General features: G+C 52.2%; 6 protein-coding genes across 6 annotated transcripts; 1 reads left to right on the top strand and 5 right to left on the bottom strand.

The window, feature by feature from the left end:
* Nucleotides 1-263: 263 nt before the first annotated feature.
* On the bottom strand, nt 264-1,072 carry N7477_003037 (Sec63 complex subunit SEC66; the record flags this gene model as incomplete). The annotated part of the gene is made up of 2 exons (XM_056964700.1): nt 264-904; nt 973-1,072. 2 exons carry the CDS (start codon nt 1,070-1,072, stop codon nt 264-266), a joined length of 741 nt encoding a protein of 246 aa, XP_056824653.1.
* A 490-nt stretch (nt 1,073-1,562) lies between these two features.
* On the bottom strand, nt 1,563-6,507 carry N7477_003036 (chromatin segregase YTA7; the record flags this gene model as incomplete). The annotated part of the gene is made up of 2 exons (XM_056964699.1): nt 1,563-4,423; nt 4,479-6,507. The coding sequence occupies 2 exons, from the start codon at nt 6,505-6,507 to the stop codon at nt 1,563-1,565; spliced, it is 4,890 nt and encodes a 1,629-aa protein (XP_056824652.1).
* Nucleotides 6,508-7,894: 1,387 nt separating this feature from the next.
* On the top strand, nt 7,895-8,360 carry N7477_003035 (uncharacterized protein; the record flags this gene model as incomplete). Its single annotated transcript, XM_056964698.1, has 2 exons — nt 7,895-8,041; nt 8,124-8,360. The coding sequence occupies 2 exons, from the start codon at nt 7,895-7,897 to the stop codon at nt 8,358-8,360; spliced, it is 384 nt and encodes a 127-aa protein (XP_056824651.1).
* Nucleotides 8,361-8,641: 281 nt separating this feature from the next.
* On the bottom strand, nt 8,642-10,798 carry N7477_003034 (putative C2H2 finger domain protein; the record flags this gene model as incomplete). The annotated part of the gene is made up of 5 exons (XM_056964697.1): nt 8,642-9,080; nt 9,138-9,552; nt 9,598-9,749; nt 9,800-10,734; nt 10,793-10,798. The coding sequence occupies 5 exons, from the start codon at nt 10,796-10,798 to the stop codon at nt 8,642-8,644; spliced, it is 1,947 nt and encodes a 648-aa protein (XP_056824650.1).
* A 1,298-nt stretch (nt 10,799-12,096) lies between these two features.
* Nucleotides 12,097-15,621, bottom strand: N7477_003033 (putative C2H2 finger domain protein; the record flags this gene model as incomplete). The annotated part of the gene is made up of 1 exon (XM_056964696.1): nt 12,097-15,621. One exon carries the CDS (start codon nt 15,619-15,621, stop codon nt 12,097-12,099), a length of 3,525 nt encoding a protein of 1,174 aa, XP_056824649.1.
* A 1,218-nt stretch (nt 15,622-16,839) lies between these two features.
* Nucleotides 16,840-20,492, bottom strand: N7477_003032 (uncharacterized protein; the record flags this gene model as incomplete). Its single annotated transcript, XM_056964695.1, has 2 exons — nt 16,840-17,959; nt 18,151-20,492. 2 exons carry the CDS (start codon nt 20,490-20,492, stop codon nt 16,840-16,842), a joined length of 3,462 nt encoding a protein of 1,153 aa, XP_056824648.1.
* Between the last annotated feature and the right edge of the window lie 351 nt (nt 20,493-20,843).

The raw sequence follows: 20,843 nt of genomic DNA, 5'->3' as shown, positions 1-20,843 counted from the left end.
TTGGGTTGGACTTTTGCATAAAGCGGCGTTTAGAGTCTTTAGCCCGCTGTAAACAGGGCCTGTATATTATTTACTTTTTACCACCATTGGAATGTACTTTGTCCCTCTTAGATCAAGACTTCACAAAGGTTTACGAAATATGCAAGGTTTGATATCAACCTAAAATGCATCAATCCCAAGGAGATAATTAAAACACCATCCGGAAGGAAAAACCCATTGCAAGCAACCCATAAAAACCCAACATAATTTTACAAGTCCAACTTCTATTTCTTTCCCTTGCCCTTCTTCTTCTTGCCCGGCGAATGCACAGACTCAGCCTCAACAAGCACCGCATCCTCATCACTCTGCACACTCGGCGCCGCACTCGTTGGCGCGGCCTCAGGAGCCTTCTCTGCCTTAGCAGCACCACCCTCAGACCCATCCAGCTCCTTCATAAAGCCCTCCTGTATAGAAGCCTTCTTCTTCTCCCAAAAAGCCTTCTCCTCAGCCAACTTAGATTGATGCTCCTCCATGCGCTTGCGGTAAAGATCATTGTTCATCATCTCATTAGCCGACTGGAAGATAACCTGGCCCCAGTTCGGAACATAGGCATTCGCCTCAGCAACGACGTCCTTCACCTCCTCTTCCATTTCTTTCTCAGCGCGCTGGAAGCGCTGCCACAGGTCGTCGCCAACACTGCCACGTTGCAGAAGCACGGAGAGAGCTTGTTTCTGGGCGCGCAGGGCAAGGACGCGGCGGATATCTTCCGTTGCCCGACGGAGGAGGGAGGCTTTCAAGACTGACTCGGGGACGGCGGGGAGTTTCTTTTCCGTTTGTTGGGTGGAGGGATCAAGGTGCATGAGGGAGAAATAGATGTCGCGCTGGAGGTGTGCTGGGAACCATGGCTCGAGGGAGGCAGCTTTCTCTGTTGTAAGGGTCAGTGATTTGAAGCATTGGGTCATATGAAGTTGCGAATGTAATGAGATCACATACGGGCCTTGCGCTTTCGATATAGAGAGGAGAAGGTAGCGAGCGAGCCGATTAGGACACCTAAGTAGGCGAGGGGGACGGCAAGACTGAGCCAGTCCACCATTGTTGCGGTGGTGAATGTGCGAAAGGGAGCGAGATAGAGAAGTGAAGCGCCGAGAGATAAAAGAATGTAATCAAGCAGATCAAAAGCCGGTCATGATCTAACAAGAATTGGGTTGGAAGGGTATCGTGGAAGAAGTATCAAAGACGTAGGGCCACAATCGCAAAGGCCAGGTGTTTTAGTGGGTCGACGTCACATGTTCACGCGAAGTATAGAAGTTCGAAAATGCAGAGTTAATGGATTAATTCTACAATGTCTCATGCACTTGGTTTAATCGGATTGTTTTGGATTCTAGATGTACGTATGATGCCCGTAAATTTCCAATTGCGCTTGAAATATTCACACATCCACAGATACCAGAAAAGAATGGAAATGAAAGACGAAACATGAGGGGTACTAACGAACACCTTGCCCACCAGAAACCACCAGATACAAAGAAAGGATTGCAACATATTAACAGGGAATTAGGGAAGGAAGGGGAGAGTGGAGACCATCACTGAGAGTAGCTGGGATTGCCCATCCGCTGCTTGGTATTATGGCTGATGGGACCGATCTCCTGCATGGTTTGCATGTCATCAAGAACGGCGTTAAACTCATCGGTAAGGCCTTTAGCAACAGCAGTGCGGTCCCATTCGCCGCGCTTGCGCCATATGTAGTCCATCAGGCAGGTGGCGACTTGCTCTAGCTGCTCAACCGAGCACCCACTGGTCTGCTGGGTGAGTTGATCATGCAGATGATCAACGTACCCGAGGTCAATGATCAGCTCGGGTGCTGGCTCCTCGTTGAGCAATTGTTGCAGGTTGGCGGAAGCACTGGCGGCTGGCTTGGCAGACTCGCCGAAGAGAGGAGGCTGAGGCTTGGATTGGGACTGGATACCATGCACGGTGGCATTGTCGTCTGCCTGGTACTTGGGAGAAGGTTGGCTGCTGCCTCCTTGCTGAGTGTCTGGCAGGTGTTCCTCCTGAGATATCCGATCGGGGTATTGCGTGAGATCGGGATATTCAAGTCGGGACACATGAGGACTCCTCTGGTAATGGTGGTTGGATAGCTGCTCTGATGATTTCTTTTCAGACGTGGACTGTGTAGTAGAAGCCTCGTTGATGTAATCCGCGGGCTGAGATCCAGGTGCCATTGGTGTCATTGGATCCTTCTGCGAGAAACTCGACAAACCAGACTCTCGGCGGACCTGCTGAGATGGTGCCGTGTGAGAGTAAGCAGGCTTGGGCTGAGCGGACGGACCGAACGAGCTGGTCACAGTGTCTTTGCTGCCAGAGTGACCCTCAGAGTTGGACATGAAAACATCACCATCAACATCGCCATGAGTGCCGTTGCTCTGGAAATGACGGTCATTCTCGTTGAGATCTGACCCACCACCATTGTGGTACCCGTTGTGATCACCATTCGTGAAGCTCACATGCGATTCTCGTGTCGGGGTGAACGGACGTTCAGCGGCCTGATTGTCAGAAGAAGGTACGCCTAGATGAACAGGTCCAGTGGACGGGCCGGACTCGGTATTCCCATGTGGCAAATTTCCTGTACCAGGTCGGGAAGGCTGACTCTGTTCGGCGCGAGCACACTCAGCTGCCGCCTTCTCACGAGCAAGTTCACGCTGGTAGACATTTTCGCATTCTGCAACGAGGACAGGGTCGGTGAGATCGATGTTAGCGATATCAACTTCGACGTTCGCCAGCATCTCATTCGCTCGCATGGCTTTCTCAGCGTCCCCTAATTGACGAGCGTCCTTTGCGATGCGCTTGACATCGGCCAGAAAGTCGGAGGGACGCTTATAGTAGCCATTCGAGAGGCGCTTCTCAATAATGACGATGTCCAGGTTGTAGAAGAACCGACCAGTGGCAGCCTCGCGAAGACCGACCACACCGTGCTTGTCGAAAGCCTTCTCATATGGGCGCTCAAACCCTTGCTGATCAGGAGGTAAATCACTAGTCACAATGTCAGGGTGCTCTTCCTCCCACAAGTACCGAATGGTGTTTTCATCAACCACGCCAGAACGGAAACGCTTGTACTTCCTCAGCTGCTCCATGATCGGCTGGATGCGAATCTTCAGACAGTTGAGAATGTGCCGATCCTTCTTCTTCTGAGCCTTTAGTTGCTCCTTGGTCATCTGCGCCTCAGCTTGTGGGGGAGGGGGTGGAGCGACCTCTAATTCCTCGAGCTGGCGCTTCTTGCGATTCTCAGGGTCGGGGAAGTTAGCCGGAGGGGTTTTGATGTATTCGACGAGCTTGGAGAAGAATTCATAGCGAGCAGTGTGATCCGGGGCTTGGATGTCAAACAAGTTCTTCTTGGAGAATCCGAACATCTTCTTCAGCAGAACTGGATCCATCTCATCGTCTGTTGACTCAAGGACACCGAGCAACAAAACTGGGTCAGATGCAGGTATTGACTGCAGGAGACCGAGGAATGTAGAGATGACAGCTGGACCAACCGTCTCAGCCCACGTCTGGATACTTGGGATGTAAATTACACTGGGCTTGTGTCGCTTAACTTCCGAGAAGAGCTGAATGACCGTTGCTTCGGGTGACCGCGTGGAGTCGCTGAGCAAAGTAGGGAGATCGAATGCTTGAACATGCAGCCCTTCGAAATGATGGAGCAGAGCGGCTGCAAGGTACTGCTGGCCCATTCCGTGTCCACCTCGAAGAAGCAGACGTGGTCGGAAGACACGCGACCGATCGAATTCCTGGATCATTTGCTCTCGCTTGAATCCGTTCCCGTCGTCGAGTTCCTCGAATTGAGCTTCCTCGAGTGCTGTGAGTTTCTTTCGCTGGGGGAGAACCTCCGAAAGCGAAGACTCAATTTGAATCAAAGACCGGCGAAGCAGAGGCTCCACGTTTTGAGGCAACGAGGATGCACCAGATGCGGTGGAACGTTCAGAGGAAGGAACCATCTTCTTGACTGCAAGCATGAAGTCCTTGGGAATCACATCGATGGTCTTTGGATCAATGATGAGCTTCTTATCCGACTTGTAAATCTGGGGATATTTTCGCTGCACTGCATTAAGAGCGGCTTCCGTGCAAAGGGCTCGGAGGTCAGCACCTCCGTAGCCTTTGGTGATTTTGGCTAGCTCGTCCTTGATATCCTTCGGGAGAGCAGGGTCCCAGCCCTTGGTATGAATGTCGAGGATGGCACGTCGGCCATCAAGGTTCGGCAATGGGAAGTAGAATTCGCGATCGAAGCGACCAGGACGACGAAGAGCAGGATCGACAGAGTCAGGCCGGTTCGTAGCACCGATGACAATCACTTGACCACGACCGTCCATGCCATCCATCAGCGCCAGAAGAGTTGAGACAATTGAGGCATGGATTTGTTCCTGTTTGCTAGATCGGACAGGAGCCAGTCCTAGAGATGTCGAGTCAGTAAAGAGGACTATAGACAAAAGGAAGGAGCTGCCTACCATCGATCTCATCGAAAAAAATGATACTAGGCTGAGTCTTGCGAGCCTCTTCGAACAAAAGTCGCAGTTGACGCTCAGCCTCACCAACCCATTTGCTCAATGCATCTGCGCCCTTTCGCATGTAAAACGTCACCTTGCGACCCTCTGAACTCACACTATTTGCCAGGGCACGAGCCAAAAGCGTCTTTCCGGTACCAGGAGGTCCATGGAACAAGACACCCCGGGGAGGCGTTATGTGGAAGCGTTGGAAGATCTCCGGATATAACAAGGGAAGAGAAACCATCTCTTTCAGCTGGTCTATGTGGCCTTGCAAACCTCCCACACTGTCAAAGTTGACATTCATATCAACTCCAAGTGGATCCGCATCGGCCAAGGACTGCTTGTCCTTGATTTTGCCGAAGTTGGCAGGTGTGCCAGAGAGGCCTTGGGCATCGCCTGCATGAACCTGAGGAGCAAGGATACCACCACCAGGTGCAAGCCCGTTAATTTTGGCCTGTCCTTCGTCGTCACTGCTGTCGCTGTCCACACCTCCAGTCGTAGCAGCTGCACCGTGAGGTCCAAGGATCGACGATTGACCAGCACCGCCGAATGGTCCAAACGTCGGGAGCAGGTTGCGCTGCCAGCCGGCGCCACCGCCGCCGCGCCCACGGCGAGATGGAGACTCAGTCGCTCCATCTTGATCGTTCTCCTCAGGGTTGAACATGATCTCCGGGCGGAAGAGACGATAATCCACATGTTTGCGAGTACGTGTCGGTTTTTCGTAGATAACTTTTTCCGCAACAGCTTGGCGCCTGGTCTTTCTAGAGCCCTTCAAGTCTTCAAGCTCATCAGCAAGCTCTTCGGCCTCATCAGCAGTGTAAGAGGTACCACGTGACCGTTCGGGGCGCTTTCGCAGGCCAGGACGACGGCCAACGACACTTTCTTCCTCCTCAAGAGCTCGGCTACCCTTGCGAGGCGAGCCGCTGGAGTGAACAGAGTCTGAATCATCCTCGTCTTCCTCCCCGTCACCTTCCTCGGGCTCGAAGTCACTCTCTTCCCCTTTTTGCTGTGAGCTTCGAGATGGTTTCTTACGACCAGATCGGCGAGGTCGACCAGACGGCTCAACTTCCTGTTTTTCCTCCGACTCAGGTTCTGCCTCATGTTCGTTGCGAGTAGGTCGGCTCCGTCGGCGGGTGATAGGACCTTCGTCGTCCTCATCTTCATCATCATCTTCAATTTTAGCATCTTCACTCTCTGATTCGGGGACCACGCCCGAATCATGAGCCATATCAACATCGGCCTGGTCTGCGTCGTTGGCCATTGTTGTATCGCCTTCAGCACCACTCTGGGGGAAATCACTCTCTAGAATCTCTAAAGAGCCTTCTTGAACAACGCTCGTCTCAATGCTCTCCTCGTGGATCACAGGTTGCTTCGATGCTCGGCTGAATCGACGGGTGCCATGTCCAAGTTGTGCCTCTGGACTAAGAGTACCTCGTTCGACGGTCTGCATGTGGTGACCTGAATTTGTCAAAGCATACATATCTTCTGAAGCTCCGCGCGTACGGCGAGTGACCCTTCTGCTGTTGAGCTGTGCCTCTTGGAGAACCGCACGTGGGACTTTTAGTTTGACGATGGTGCTTTTCAGCGGGCTTGGTGGGACAATCGCGGATTTCCCATCTTCGTCCTCATCATCTGCAGGCGACTCCTCGTCATCGGATGGCTCTTCGTAAAGTGGTCGGCTTTGGGTGGCTCGTCGACGTGCGGTTCCTCGCGCATTGCGAGGGATATTGGGATCATCCGAATCTTCCTCCTCGGACTCAGACGCATCCACGCTGGAAAGCTCCTCACTACTGAGACTGGCATCATCGGACACGATATCAGAAGCACGACGTTGGCGCTTCTTAGCGGGGCGTGACTTCTTTTGAGGGCTCGATTTGGACTTGCGCGCGGTGCGACGAGCAGGGCGATCGTCGCCACCGCTCCAGTCTTCGTCATCTGAGTCGGACTTGTTGACAATCTCCTCGAGGGAGCGTTTTGCATTGTGGCGCATGGCGACGTGACGGATGTGGCAGGGAGGTCACTGAAGAATAAGTGTGTAAGCGATGAAGCAAAGTGAAAATATTGGGTGGGATAGAGGTAAATGAAGATATCGCAATGCAAGGTAAAGGGCTTTTGATATTGGGCAAACGAGATGTCGAAGTCGCGGTAGCAAGGAAGTGAGTGGGAGCTTACAAAGGATAAACAGGCCTTCGTCCAGCGATGACACGGACAACTCAATAGGCGCGCAGGCCGTACGAGTGATACTGAACAGGGGCCACCGAGGTCCACCTCGACAATTGCTGATCGACAGATTGGTTGTCGCGGACGGGAGCGATGGTGGACCGCTCTAGAGTCGGGAAGGGTCACTCACGGACTCGACGCGTGGGAAGACCGAGAAAGCTGGGAAATGAGCGACCCCTGGAAGGTGAGATGTGCGGGACAGGTAATTGGGAAAGGTCCAGAGAAAAAAAAAAGAAGCATCAACAGACGGAGGGTTGGGCGGAAGGGACTCGCGAAGGCATTCAAGGCATTCCCACGCATTCGCTATGGTCAGCCACATGTGGCTCAGCCCAAGTTAGTCATCCCCGCACGTGCCACATCATGAATGCACTCGGGACGCCCTGTCTCTCTGCCTGGTGGAGATTCTGCCCCCATGGATCCCCCTTCAGGATGTTCATTTAGAACATTCGGTCAATTGGAAATAGTAGTATTCTTCCATCCAACAACCCGCAAGGCAGCTTTCAGGTCCGATCGGGATTTGGGGCCTGGGGCGACATGTTGGTGAAAGGAGGTGTCAGAAGGCTGTCAGAGACATGGAGCAGCAGCCGCCGAAAGCTCCACGACATTTGGGTGGTGGCTCCCTTCCTTTGCTGCCCGCCAGAATTCAATGACCTGATATCATGTGATGGCTGACTCAGCATATCTCTTCTGTATACATGTCTCCCCAGACCTTTCTTGATTGACCGTCTTTGCAGACCTTTATGTCTTTTTTGACCAAGTCATCTTAGCAAGTGTTCTTTGGAATATGCCTGGAGCTAGAATTCATGATGGTTTCATGATGATTTTCGAAATGACTGTAATGCGCACAAAGAGCAGCAGCGGCAAGTACTTGAGCGACTAAACACAGCATCTTCATCCACATCAAGTGCGGCTTGAGCAACACTAGCATTTTTGTCATCAATCATCGAGCTTGACCGTAAAGATCATTTAGTTGGAACAACATCCAAGTCCCCATCCCAGCTACCCGGAATCATGAAACTGTGCTCTTCAGCGCCAAGCCCACTTGCCCCAATACGGCAACTGCGCTATACCGCTTTCGCCAGCACCAGACCGCGCAGAGCAACCCAGCCCTTCAGCGAAATCCCCAGAGGCATCACTCACAGCCTATTCAGCTCAAGATGTTGCTACGAGAATCTCTCCGCCAGGCACCCCGCGCCATGGGTATCTTCTCGCCAAGTCGATTTGCCCCTAGCAGGCGGACACTCATCACCACTCCCATCCGGCTCAACTCGTCACAACAGCAGCCGAGTTCCTATCGGGAAGGGGTATGTTTCTTGCACTTGATCAGAATGATTCGAGAGGATCTTCCAGCTATAAGCTGCTTGTTATGCTAATTTGATCATCTAGATGGAGAGATATAAAACCTTTACTCGCCCCTTTGGCAAGGTCTTCTTGGGTGCCGTGCTGGTTTACCAGGTGATCTACTGGTCATGGCTGAAGCTTGAGATGGATGAGTCTAAGCTGGAGAAGAACGGTATTCTTCGTCTCCGCTATAGTGCCTACATCACATGTACTAACGAGACTCTAGAAGAAATGTCTGCCTTGGAGAAAAAGGCCCGGGAGCTGGCTGGCTCCAAGAAATGATTTCCTCTGGGAAGAATCCAATAAATTGTACTATAAGCTATACCACTCACCAATTGAAAGAAGCGATCCACTTGTCTCAATCTTCTGAATAGAGGGAAAAGTTTATCTTAAGATTTACGAGTACGGAAACCCTTGAGGCAGATTGTACATTATGTCGATTTCAAGCAACGACCAACTTTCTATCAGAACAAATCGAAAAAAAAGATGTCGAGTACTACTCGGAAGCCTTGCGCTTCCGCTTATTCCCTCGGAGATTAGTGAAGTACCAGCCACACTCTTATTCATGATTTGTCCGTCATCAGAAGGGAAACACCAATCGTGGCCTCTCTCCCCTTCTTGAAATGTTCGATGTCAATATGATTGAATCGTTCGTCTAGCGCCGCAGAGCCATGACTGCGGAGTTCAATGGTACGGTTGCAGAAACCACACCAGAACTGGGATTGGTCGGCTAGATCGAGGCGGCTAGCATTGAGGGTGGCCTTGGTTCGGGTCTTGGGGACTCGATGATGTTGGTTGAGGTGCTGTAGGTATGTTTCTTCGCGGTAGTAGATGCGGCCGCAGGAAGAGCCCTTGGCGACATCGTGGGATCCACAGAGCCAACTTGCAACGTGGAGGTGCTGGGAGCTTTCGTGTCGTTTCCAGTCGGCTTTGCTGCCGAAGGACTTGGCACAGTGGGGAAATGTGCAGCCGTAAGGACGCTCATGACGCTTTTGATGTTTCCTGATAATTGAGTGTTAGACGTGCAGATGTGGTTGGCGCATAGAACGATTGACTTACTTCATCTCGCAGCGTAGCCGGGTGCGCTTGGAGCAGATGTCGCATTGAAACCAGTCTTGCTTGTCATCGTTGGTGTCCGGAGCCGCCGAAGAGGCGTCATCGGAGAGTCGCTCCAGGGCTGCTGAGAGAACTTTCTGTAACATCTGGCGCTGAGGCTGGGATAGACAGGAGTTCTCGAGTTCGACTTCAATCCCCTCGTCGCTGTGTTGGCTTGATTGTCGTGCACGGTTGTTCTTCATCATTCTTGTCATCGCGTTGAGCAGATTGTCCGCTGCGTCCGCGACAAAGGATTCTGACTTGACATTTCCTCGTTCTGTTGTGGTGCCGTGAATCTCGTTGAGCCCTAGTGATCTTAATGCAGGGAACTGTGTCGTTTGAGTGTTTGTAGATGTTTCCGGGTAAGAGAGGGTTGAGACTGGTCTGGGTGTCGCAGCTTGAGATAATAAACAATTTAAAGTACCTGGCGTGCCATGCATATCGGTGGAATCCAGTTCCATCTCGGCAGACCCCAGATCCTGCTGTGTCTCAGCCGAAGTGCCATCCTGCGAAAGGCTGTCGTCGCTTTGTTGGCCGGGCTGGTGACCGATGACGGTCTCGTACCAGTCCATAGATCTGACTGGGTTAGTGTGTGATGATATAGAGGTCATTGAAGGAATGCTTACTTCTTCAGCAATGCCTCACCATCCTCCTCGTTGTGCATGCGGCTCAGATGCTGCTTGAAGTTATCCAGTCGGGGCCATTTCTTATTCGGCCTTGGGCAGTTCTTTCCGAAGCAGAGATACATCATTTTCGGGCCGCGCTCGGGCTCTTTGTTGTGCACACATTTCTTGTGGCGAGCCAGGTCGTTGATGGTGCCAAAGCCCTCTTTGCGCGGGCAGTTGGGCTCGTCGCACTTGAAAAGCTTTCGATGACGTGCCTCGTGCTTCCTTTTATCGGATGGGCACTTTCCAGTCCAAGTGCAAGAAGGGTGGTCACATTTGACCGAGCCATCCATGGACCCTGAGTATTCAAGGTCTCCAGAAAACAAGGAGGCAGGGCCAAGATGAGGCTGATCAAAAATAGCGACCGCATCGCCAACGCCATACTCTTTGACGCCAAGATGGGGACTCGACAAGTTGTCCATGCCATAAGACGAAGCTCCGACCGACTGTGTTGCACAACTTGTGCTTCCGTAGCCGGAGTCCGAATGTAAACTGCTCATATACTGGCTCCCACTTTTGGAGGGTGTTCTATAGTGGGGCTTCGTGAAGCCATAGTCGGGATCGTTGATCGTTGAAACATTCATATGGGACATGGATTTGGGATTAGGAACACCGGTGACCTGCAGCGGATTCCATGCATCCTGGTCACCCGTCAAGCGAGAAGGATAGTTCGGGTAGTAGAAGTCCTGGGGGTTTGAATTCCACTGGTTGAAGGCAGGCTGATTCTGGCCTTCCAGAGAAGCGAGATGCAGCTCAAGTAGCGGATTCGAGGCCGAGTCCCCCATAGCCAAGCCCGAGGGATGAAAGTCGGAGAGATCAGAGGGATGACACGCATCAGAGCCGACCATGATACCCTGCAGGACGTCTATAGAATCGTGCCAGCTCATCTGAGGATCCTAGACGAATGTCAGCAAAGTCAATCCACAGTCGAGGTCAGCAGCGGGCGATTTGGACCTCCATAGTGTGTCGAGAGTATATCAGTATATCGGCGACCGGTCCGAAATACTATGAGGGGGCTATGAATTATCAACTGAAGGCTCGGAGCGACGAACAGAAAATAAAATACCCACAGAGGATTGAGAAAAGCCGGGCACAGCGAGCAAATAAATGCCAGCAATGCAACTCCCCTCCTTCGGGCAAGCCCCTAAAAAACGAGGTGCATGCAAACCTAACGCACGCGAGAAACAAAAAAAAAAAACACGCACCGGATTAACTCCACTTCGCCCGAGCCGGTTTAACCACGCGGACCAAGGGAGGGAATGCCGTCAAACCGTCAAAAAGCCGCGCGATAATCGACCACAGCCGAGTGTCTGAGCTGAGACAAGCCGTGGAATGTGCATGTCATCCCTTGATTGCACAGCCCCGCTGCACTGTGTGGGGAGTTCACCTGGGTGATGAGGCTGCGAGATCTTCTTATCTCAGCCTGGATCTACTCCCGAATCCTATGCTGGTGAGGCCGATATCTTGGTATCGCCATCCGATCTTGATGGGTCTCGATGGCAGTGAGCATTGTCAAATACATTCTCTCCTTTTCAAGAATTCTAACATGTCCACAGAGCGTGGCTGCAGGATCCCAATCGGGCTGTGACAGGGACGATCGGCACTTCGTTTCCCGATGGCCATGCCATGTAGCTAGGGATAAAGAATAAACAGTTATGACACGCGGTCCTGAACCGATGACATTTTAAAATCCACGCGTCCTCTTCCAAGGCCGGGCTGGTCGACCCCTTGTAAGGGTCCTCCCCCAACCCGCGGGAGCAATTAGACTTCTGGTCGGCCAAATATGATGGCTCATATGCTATGCTCATGGGGGATCTGTACGCCACGCCGGTCTGAGACAGAATTCCCCTAGGTTTGAAAATATGTCCACAAATCTGAGAGATCGTCGGGAGCTCCGTCATTCCACACATGCGGGATATACCGATTCGAAGTGATTGCTCCTACAAGGGGAGAGCCTAAGCGAAGACAGGAGGAAAGGTTATCTATAGAAAGACACACGAGGGCGGAGGAACATCCCAAACGGTTGATGTCAATAAAAGCGCAAAAATCATCCCTTTCTGAGGGTTCATCCATTGACGTGACGGTACTCGCTGCAATCAGCCGACAAGAGTGGTCGGGGGTGGAAAAAAAAAATTCCTACAATAAAAATATAAAAAAAACCAAGAAAGAAAAAAAGGTAAAAAAGGGGTATATACACGTATACACACGCCTTGAAGATGCAGGCCGAAAGATAAGAAAGCAAGAAACACCGGAGACCGTCAATCACATCTGAGAGGAATAGCTGGAGTAGCTGGAGTCATAGGGCCCCGTGGTGTATGCGGATTGGGAGCCACAGGCTGGTATGCCGGATAGCCCGTGGCGGGGTAGAGCGAGCCCTGAAGATGGGAACTGAGGGAATACGAGTGCGGCAGCATGGCAGCGTTCGCTTCGGGAGTCCTTGAGCGCGGGACTGCATTGTATGGCGGTGGGTACGTCACCGAATTCTGATGCAGGGGGTGGGTCTGGGCTTGCGCGTGGAGCGCGCCTTGATCGAAATGGTTCATGTATCCTGCACCTGCGAATTGAGGATCGCCGGGCTGGACAGACTCGGTTATCGACTCCGGCTCCATGGATAGTTCGCCGCCTGAGATAGACGGGTAATTGAGCAGAGGAATCTCATAGGAGAACGGATGCCGAGCCGGCGTGCGAGCATTGCTGGTTGGACACTGTGGCGGTGGCTGTGGCCGTGCGAGATGGGCTGGCGTTCCAGAGCAATCGTGTTGCGCGTGAACTGGTGTCTGTGCTGCGAGGGGGGCTTGTGTTTCGGTGGATCTGCCAGCCTTGCCCACCTGGTGGGCCAGGTTCGGCGGCGCCGCACAACTTTGTTTGGCAAGTTCCAGTACTGGCATGGCCAGTTGTTCCATGTGTTTCCCCAGGTGCACCGTTAGCTTTTTCCAGGATCCACAGATGTTCCCGCAGAAACGACAGGGTTCGTGACGCAAGGTGTTTTCTGTTTCATGGTGACACTCGTCAACTATTTTCCAGAGCCGACTGAGTTCCTGTTCACGCATGCTGTCAGATAAACCGTCGCCTGCGTCTGCTGATCCCTTGGTCTTCTTTGCCTTTGGGTCGGGCATCTTATGCTCTCGCACTAGGTGCTGAACGAAGTTGTCCTTGCGATAACAGGTGTGGTGGCACTCGAAATTGGAGCAGGTCCACCACTCAAGTTGTCGATGTCGCTCATTCTCGTGTCGAACCCAATCTGCCTTGCGCTTGAATGATTTAGGTTCATTACACTCGGGGAAGCTACACGTGAAGGGCTGCGTGTCTTCATGAACGTGCTTGGACCAGTCAGATGGCTTGTGGAACTTCTTGACTTCAAAGCAAATCGGGCACTCGAACTCGGCGGGTAGGCGGTCGACAGGTGGAAGAGGTACACCAGGCGGGAAATGAGCTGCAGCAATAGCTCCCTCGCCTAAAATATAAGGCTGATCGCGGCTGTGGCTAGTGCTGTGGTCAGCAACCCGGAAATGGGTTCGTCCAGCCTCGGTGTCGGCAGGGCGATGTGGTGGCCAGAACGCCTCGCCTCCTAGAGCAAAGCAAAATTTGCCCGCCTTGCACGAGCGATTGGCAACGGCAACCAAGTGCTTCTGTTGCAGTTCTACCAGATTTCTATAACGACGCACTTGTGCCTGTGCAAACCTATGGATCAGAGCAGGTTCGAGCTGTGGATTAAGTTGCATGATCTGCGCCCTAAACCCTTCAAAAGTAGGCACTGGTAGGCTAGAGACAGGTGGGAAGTCCATCACATAACTCCTGCCGTCGATCATGTCGATTTCGTCTTCAACTTCCGCGCCAGCGGTGTTGGGTCTTGGAGCTGCACTTCTTGGCTCAGGTCCCATCTCCGGCATGGGAGACCGATATAGACCAGCGACTGGGGGCCCACCATGGGTGGTCATGAGATCCATCAAGCCCGGCGTGACAGGTCGCGGAACTTCGCTTCGGCTTCGGACACGGTTCTTGGGGACATTCACAGGGCTCGCTTCTGGATTGGGTGATACGGCACGAACTGAATGACTGCCTCCAATGGCCGCCATTTGACCTGACATAGACATGAGAGCATTTGTCAGGCTAGGAGAGCGCGTGTGTTTATGCGATCTAGGAGATCTAGACGACAAGCTCAACCTGTGACGATGTGAGCCGCTGTCCTTACGCCGAGGCTCTTGAGGAGATGGTTGAGCAGCAGTGTGGGCGGTGGAAATAGAAAGATCAGACGCTTGACGCTTGAGTTTTGAGGACGCTTGCTGGAAGAAAGGACGTCTCAGAAGACTATTACTCCGTCTCTCCTTGGTTTTGGGTTGATCTTTTATGGATAGTCTGTCGAAAGTCATCCCGAAATTAATGATACTGTTGTTGTCAATAGTTGCCGTTAATGATGCCGTCTCGAGGTCGCGCGCACGCTTCTCAAAGGCCACCATGGCGGCGCTGGAAGTTCCTGGTTGCATCACTTCTGTCCTTGGGGTTGAGTCGCATGGAATGTCTTGCCATGGATAAAGACAGAAGTTCCCACGGGAGTCCGTCTGTTCAAGTGAATCACAAATCTCAGGTGTTCGGCAATCGTTCTGGTCGATTTGAGTGGCATCAGCGACAGGAGACTCGGCACGAATACTTTCATTCTCATTGGATGCTTCACTAGCTTCATCCTCACTGCTCTCATAGACCTTGACTCCAGGTCCCAGAACCGGTCGATTGGTAGAGGTGAACTGTAAGTTGAAATAGTCCTCCTGCTGAAAGGGACGATCCCCAGTACTTCGGGCTCGGCGCGTCCTAGTCGCCGGAGATTTCAATCGAGATAAAGGAGGCTCATCAGCCACGCCATTGCTGGCCTCGCTCACGGATTCGGTCCAGATGGAAATAGATTCGTTCTTCTTGTCGCGCTCGCGCTGGTCTTGTAGATCATTCGGGCTCGGCACAAGTTCATCTCCACGGTATACCGGATCGAGACCTCTATGACCAGTTGTGGAATTGGGGATCCATTTGCCATTATGGGTTCGTGCCACAGAGAGTGAGCCGACCGATCGCACATCGCTAAGATCGTCTTCATGACCAGATTCACTAGACATGTCTCCAGGAGAGAGATGCGCGGTTGACCTACTTGGCCGTCTTTGGTGGACAACGGGAGAATCTCCGCGCGACACTTTACTCACGGTGACGATAGGGCTTCTTCCTCTTGTCGAAGGCGAGATCAAATCATCTTCTAACTGGTAATTGGTCGAAATAGTGAGTTCAGGCAGAACGCATGTCGAATTAGAGATACCGAGGCCTGGCTGAGACCTCGCGAAAGATTCACGCATGGTGGCGGCACTACTGGGGACAGTCAGACTGCCCGATGTAGATGTCGGACTCGGCATCGCGTTATCTGTGCTGAGCCACTGCGAGGTATTCACGTCTACACCCGATACCCATCGCATATTTCCTTCTGGAGCCTTTGGGCCACTATTGAAGGATGAGGTGGCTTCGGTTTGCCAAGTATCAGAGCCATTTACCAGCTCAATATCCGACGGCGCAAGATACGAGATCGGCTTCGACGGCATATGGCCATTTCCGCGAAATAAGTGAGTCTGTGACTGGACCGACGGGCGCCGACTTCCATTCGGCGAACTGTGATTCGGACTCCCACCGGCAGCAGTTAAGCGAATAGCGCTGGCATGAAAGTCACTTTCTTCGGGATCCGAAGGTGCAGAGAGATAGGGATCGATTTTCAGCTCATGCAGCGTGGGCGACTGACCGGACGGCGTCGACATGTTGTGGTAGTCGCAAGCGCCTAGCTTTGTCCACACGGTCAGAAGATCTGAGGCACCTCCTTCGGACAGAGGTGATAAAGGAGCAGTGGGAGCCACGCTGATAGATAAATCATGAGGGTGCAGAGCGCCCCAAGCCAATTCAGGGGAGTTATATAGAGGCCCACTCATTGGGTTGACGTTTAGTGTCAGCACCTTTTTTGTTTTAAACACGTAAGAAGATGAGATCACTGAATCATTCAGGCGGACTGTTACTCAGGCGAGGCTGAGGGATCATGCACAGATGCACAACAGCTTGCAAAGATGGGGGTGGAAAGAATAAGAGGGGGAAGAGAGAGAAGAGGTTCACAAGATTCCAGGGTTGGAGTTGCGAACACACCTGGCAAACTCGAATGTCATCTCCGGGCGCATAAGCAGCCAGTCAGGACATTCACAATGACCGGAATGGGGCACTCGAAGGGGACAAAAAGAAAGATGAAATGACGGGTCAGCCTTGCGACTTCCAAATGAGCCTCATTTAGCGCCCACTTGATCCTTGGCGCCCCGCGTTGCGCGATCCGGTTCTCGCTTACCCTCAGGCACGGCTACGTAGCTTCTCGAATGCTCATAAAACTCCGAGCCCATTGTTGTAAAACTATCTCTTCATCCAGATAAACACTGCAGTTGAATGGCTGTGAATAGGTTCGAAACGCGTGAGAAATAGCCCCGAAAGGCACCGGGCTGTACACATCCCTGGTTGTGCAGGACTGAGCCACATAGATTCTATTCTTATCTTCTCAGCCCCTCGTGGGGTCGGATTGTGAGCCACACGAGTAGGGCTGAAGGTCCACGAGCTTGTTTTATACCAACGCGTGGCGGTGCGCCAACCGCTCCGTGTCCATGGATCATGGTTCCTATCCCGATGGCGGTGGGGCCCCTCGTCAAAGGTGCTACGAAGTCATACAAGGGCAGTGCTTTATCATGGCAAAATGAAATACAAATCGATACCTCGGTAAATCTTGCTAATCAACCATCCCTAAGCGTATACAATGCTCTCCTTGGAAGGAAAATACATCAAAAGCACAAACATACATGAACGCTCAGATCCCAGTCGCTGAATGCCGGTGACAGAAAGAGAAAAAATCGAAACAATGTTTGCAATCAATGCAGGGGGAAAGAACAGATACAAAAGAAGGAAAACGGTCAAGAACCAGGGAATGGACATTCTGACAAGATCAGATTTCAAACCTTTTGCTCCTTTGGGCGAGGACTCGCGGGCGCCGAAGGCACCGACACCCTCGCTGGGGCCGGCTTCTGAGCAGTGGCCAGTTGCTCAATGGCCTTGAGCTGCAGGCTCTCACGGCCCTTGAGAGGCAGGCTCTCGTGAGACTCTTTGGGACTTCTGGGCGGGGTCTTAGGTGGAGACATCTGGGCCTGATCCGCATTAACTGGAGTAACTGGAGTAACTGGAGTAACTGGAGTAACGGGAGCAATTGGGGCAGCTGGTGCAGCTGGGGCAAGTGGAGCAGCCGAAGCCGCCGGTACGGGAGCAGCCACGGCTTCAGAAGACGTCTTAGCCAACTCCTGTAGACGAGCCAGGATGACAGGAGAATCCGAATACAAAACCTCACCCGGGGAGTAGATGCATGGATGCGCCCGCTCTCCACTAGCAAAGTCCTCGTGTGCAGCCTCACGCCAGATGTGTGGGAAGGTGCGCAAAACGACGTGGCGGGTGGGGTCCATAGTCGGATTGGGGGTAGCATCTTTAGCGATTCCATGCTCCAGCCAACCGTCCTTAGAAACACTTTCCGCATCTGGTGCCGGGAAGGATGCTAGGACGAGCTCGCGCTCAACGCGGGCGTGGCGCCAAGATTCCGCCGCCAGCTTTACGATCTTGCGGACTCCGGTCAAGAGGGAGTCCAGGTGCTTGGGGTCGGCGAAGTGCTTGATATGATCGATGATCTCATCCACGATCACGGCCGCAGCAACATTGATAGATTGCTTGGCGTCTGAGGTAGTGTAGGCTGCTTTGAGGGTTTGTTGTCGCCAGAATGCCTCGCGGCGGACGGACTTACGGCGGATGTCCATAGACAACATCTGGAAGAAAGTGTCGGCTTTGTCGTACCTTCGGCCTAGGGTGAACAAAAAAGGCTGGAACACGCGGTAGGTGATTGTCTTGGACACAACATGTTCGATGTAGGCGCAGCGGAGGTCGCGAGAGGCAATGGTGTTGTCGAGGAAAGTAGGTAGTTCTGAAGGGATTTTGGAGAGGATGTCCTTTGGCGGGTCGATTGGGAGATAGGCGAAGTGCTCTTTGGAGAGCTCGTGGATCAAAGATGAAAGTTGGGTGAAACAGTCCACACTAAAATAAAAGGCTAATTAGAACATGTACATTCTATGGCGTTATAAACATGCAGTTCTAGCAAGGACATGAAGAATGGTATGGGTCGGTCTCGTCACAGCAGAAAAGAAAGAGACACGAACATGGATATTGACATGATCGTGATAAACATGAAGCATAAACATCAAATGGTAAATCATGGGCTTACTTACAAGAATTGATCGCCCTTCGTGGTCTTGAGATCAGTGGCCTCTCCAAGACTGCTCAGGGTCTTCCTCAAGCGCTCACAGTCTTTGTCGAGATGGTCAATGGTGAATCGCATCTCATCCACTGCACGCTGAAGTTGCTGCTCCTTGATGTTGTTGTCTCCTTCGAGCTGCTCCTTCTCGCGTTCCACGCTTGAGAGTTCACTGTCTTTCTCGGAGAGCAGTTTCTCAAGAGCAGTCCGCTCAGCGGTCCAGTGCTGCTCCTTTTCGATCAACTCTGCCTCAACGGCAGCCATCTTGTCATCAAGTTCCTTGGCAGCGGCACCAAGTTGCTCGGCATGGGTGCTTCGTAGGGAGTCAAGTTCGCCAGCATGGCCATTCTGGAGCGCCTTGAGTTCCTCGGCATTCTTGGCACGGGTTTCTCCCAACTCTTTATCTTTCGCCTCCAACTCGTCAATCTTGGATGCAACTTCTTCCCGGGCAGAGGTCAGCTCGGCCAAATTTTTTCCGAGTTCGGTCTCCTTAGACTCCAAAACAGCAATCTTGGCAGTAAGCTCTGACTTGGTGGTCTCGAGTTCGGTGCGCTGGTTCTCCAAAGAATCCTGCATGAGAGCCTTCTCCTTCTCCCATTCGGCTTTTTGAGACTGGTGTTGATCCGTCAAGCTCTTCTCGCGACTTTCCAAGGTTTCAGTTGCGGCTTTCTCGTCCTCATTTTTGATCTCCTCGAAAAGTTCAGTCAGCTCCTGCTTCTGGGTAACAAGTGCTTTGTCGTGCTCTTCTTTCTGTGCCTCCAGTTCTTTATTATGAGCATCTTTCATCTCTTGAATGCTGGTGTTCAATCTGGCGATTTCTGCCTCGAGGTCAGACTTGCTTTGCGAGAGCTCCTCGTTGGATTTTTGGTGAGTCGCTAAACCGTCTTCGAAGTCCCTTTGCTTCTCTTGGAGGTTACCTAGCTCGAGCCGGAGCTCGTTGATGATGTTCTTGAGCTTAGCACTTTCTTCGGCACTTTCATTTGCCGTCTTTTTCATCTGTGCTTGCAAAGCCTCAATATAGAACTCCTTGTGCATCAAAGCTTGCTCATGCTGGGTTCCAATCTGCTTTATCTCAGCCTCCCGACCTGCTAACCTGGTATGAGTGCTTCGGAACCCATGTAAGAGGCGGTCGATGTCGGGAAGTGCCGATTGAATTCTCTGGAGAAGTTCGATGTGTTCGGCATCGTTCTCGGGGGGCGATATAGCCCCATTATCATGCGGCTGGCCATTGGCCAAGCCCAATTCTCGGATGGCCTGGAAAGATGCAGCATATGAAGGGTCAGACATGCTGTAACTTCGATGCATATAATGACCATTGGGTGCTTGAGGCGGATACCCAGCATATGGAGGTACCACTCCAGCTGAGCTCATGACAGGAGAGTGCACGGCCGAGGTGTAGCTTTGAGCTGTTGAAGGTGGCCGTGGTGCCGGAGGAGCCATTTGAGGCGGCGCTGCCGGTGCTCCGGGTGGAGGTGGCGGCGTAGAGGTTGCGATAGGAGACATGACCGGTGGCATATAGGGATAATGTGAGCGAGCCAGAGGACTGCTAACTTTCGGAATGGGCGAAGCGTAAGGTGAACTGTATGGCGAGGCGTAGGGTGAGCCGTACGGCGAGGTGTATGGAGCAGGAACGACGTAAGGCGCAGTATAAGGCGCAGTATAAGGCGCAGTATAAGGCGCAGTATAAGGTGCAGTGTAAGAGTTGTATGCGGGAGCAGGTTGATAGTAATTGGACTCTGGTGAAGCGCTTGACATAAACCGTGCCTCAGTCAAAGAAGGCGACGGCAACGGCACTAGAGCAGGCGAATATGGAGCAAATGGAGGAGAAGTAACAATTGCCTTGCTTCTATGTTCCTCTGGGTAACTGTCTTCGGGTTTCTGGCTTTCTAGTGTATTAACAGGTGGTTCAACTGTGTCAATGGGTGCAGCAGGTTGTTCCACTGGTTCAACAGGTGTTTCAGGCGCGTCGTTGTCTTTCAAAACAAATGCTTCGATGTCAAGATGATCTTCCTTCAGGTGGGGTTGTTGATATGTCGCAGGGTCAGGAGTCTGTGCGTTCTCACATTCCTCACTTCCCAACGCTGTGGATATCTCGGTCGATTCAGTAGCTTCTGGAGTCAGTTCAAGCGTAGGTTCCGGTGGCTGACCGAGGTCTTGGTCTTGTACCACGGGTTCCGGACCGCCAGGAGCTGGAGATTCACTTGTCGTCTGACTTTCTGCCTCTTCTGGGGTCTTCATCTTTTTAACCTTCTGCTTGGTCAACCCTGCCTTGCCAGATTTGTCCTTGGCCTTAGCCTTCTTGCCACCGACTGCCATTGTGGTAGAGAGATGCGTGCCCAAATGAGACGTTGATATTCCTGGAAAGAGACGTGTTTCCAATCGAGTCACTGTATCAGAGAATATAATAGAGGGATGAGTACATTCCAGGTCTGTTGATACATAGGGCTCTCTGCACTGTACATTTGGTTGCCCTGGCGGTGCCTCAAGATATAGCCCAAAGATCTGTCAGACTAGCAAGACAAATACCTAAAACGCTACAACGAGCAAATGTGCGCGGTATGAGCGACAATCGGGCAGAGAATCGGCTTTCCTAGGTAGAGTCGGACAAGCGGGAGCAAATGAACGCGACACACGAAAGCAAGGCTGCCGATTCCAGCACGCGTTCAA

The sequence above is a fragment of the Penicillium maclennaniae genome, assembly GCF_028827695.1.
Source record: "Penicillium maclennaniae strain IBT 15551 chromosome Unknown utg000003l:1.0-5670915.0:1.0-5674809.0, whole genome shotgun sequence".
Taxonomy (NCBI): Eukaryota; Fungi; Ascomycota; class Eurotiomycetes; order Eurotiales; family Aspergillaceae; genus Penicillium; species Penicillium maclennaniae.
This window is presented reverse-complemented; position numbering and strand designations above follow the sequence as displayed.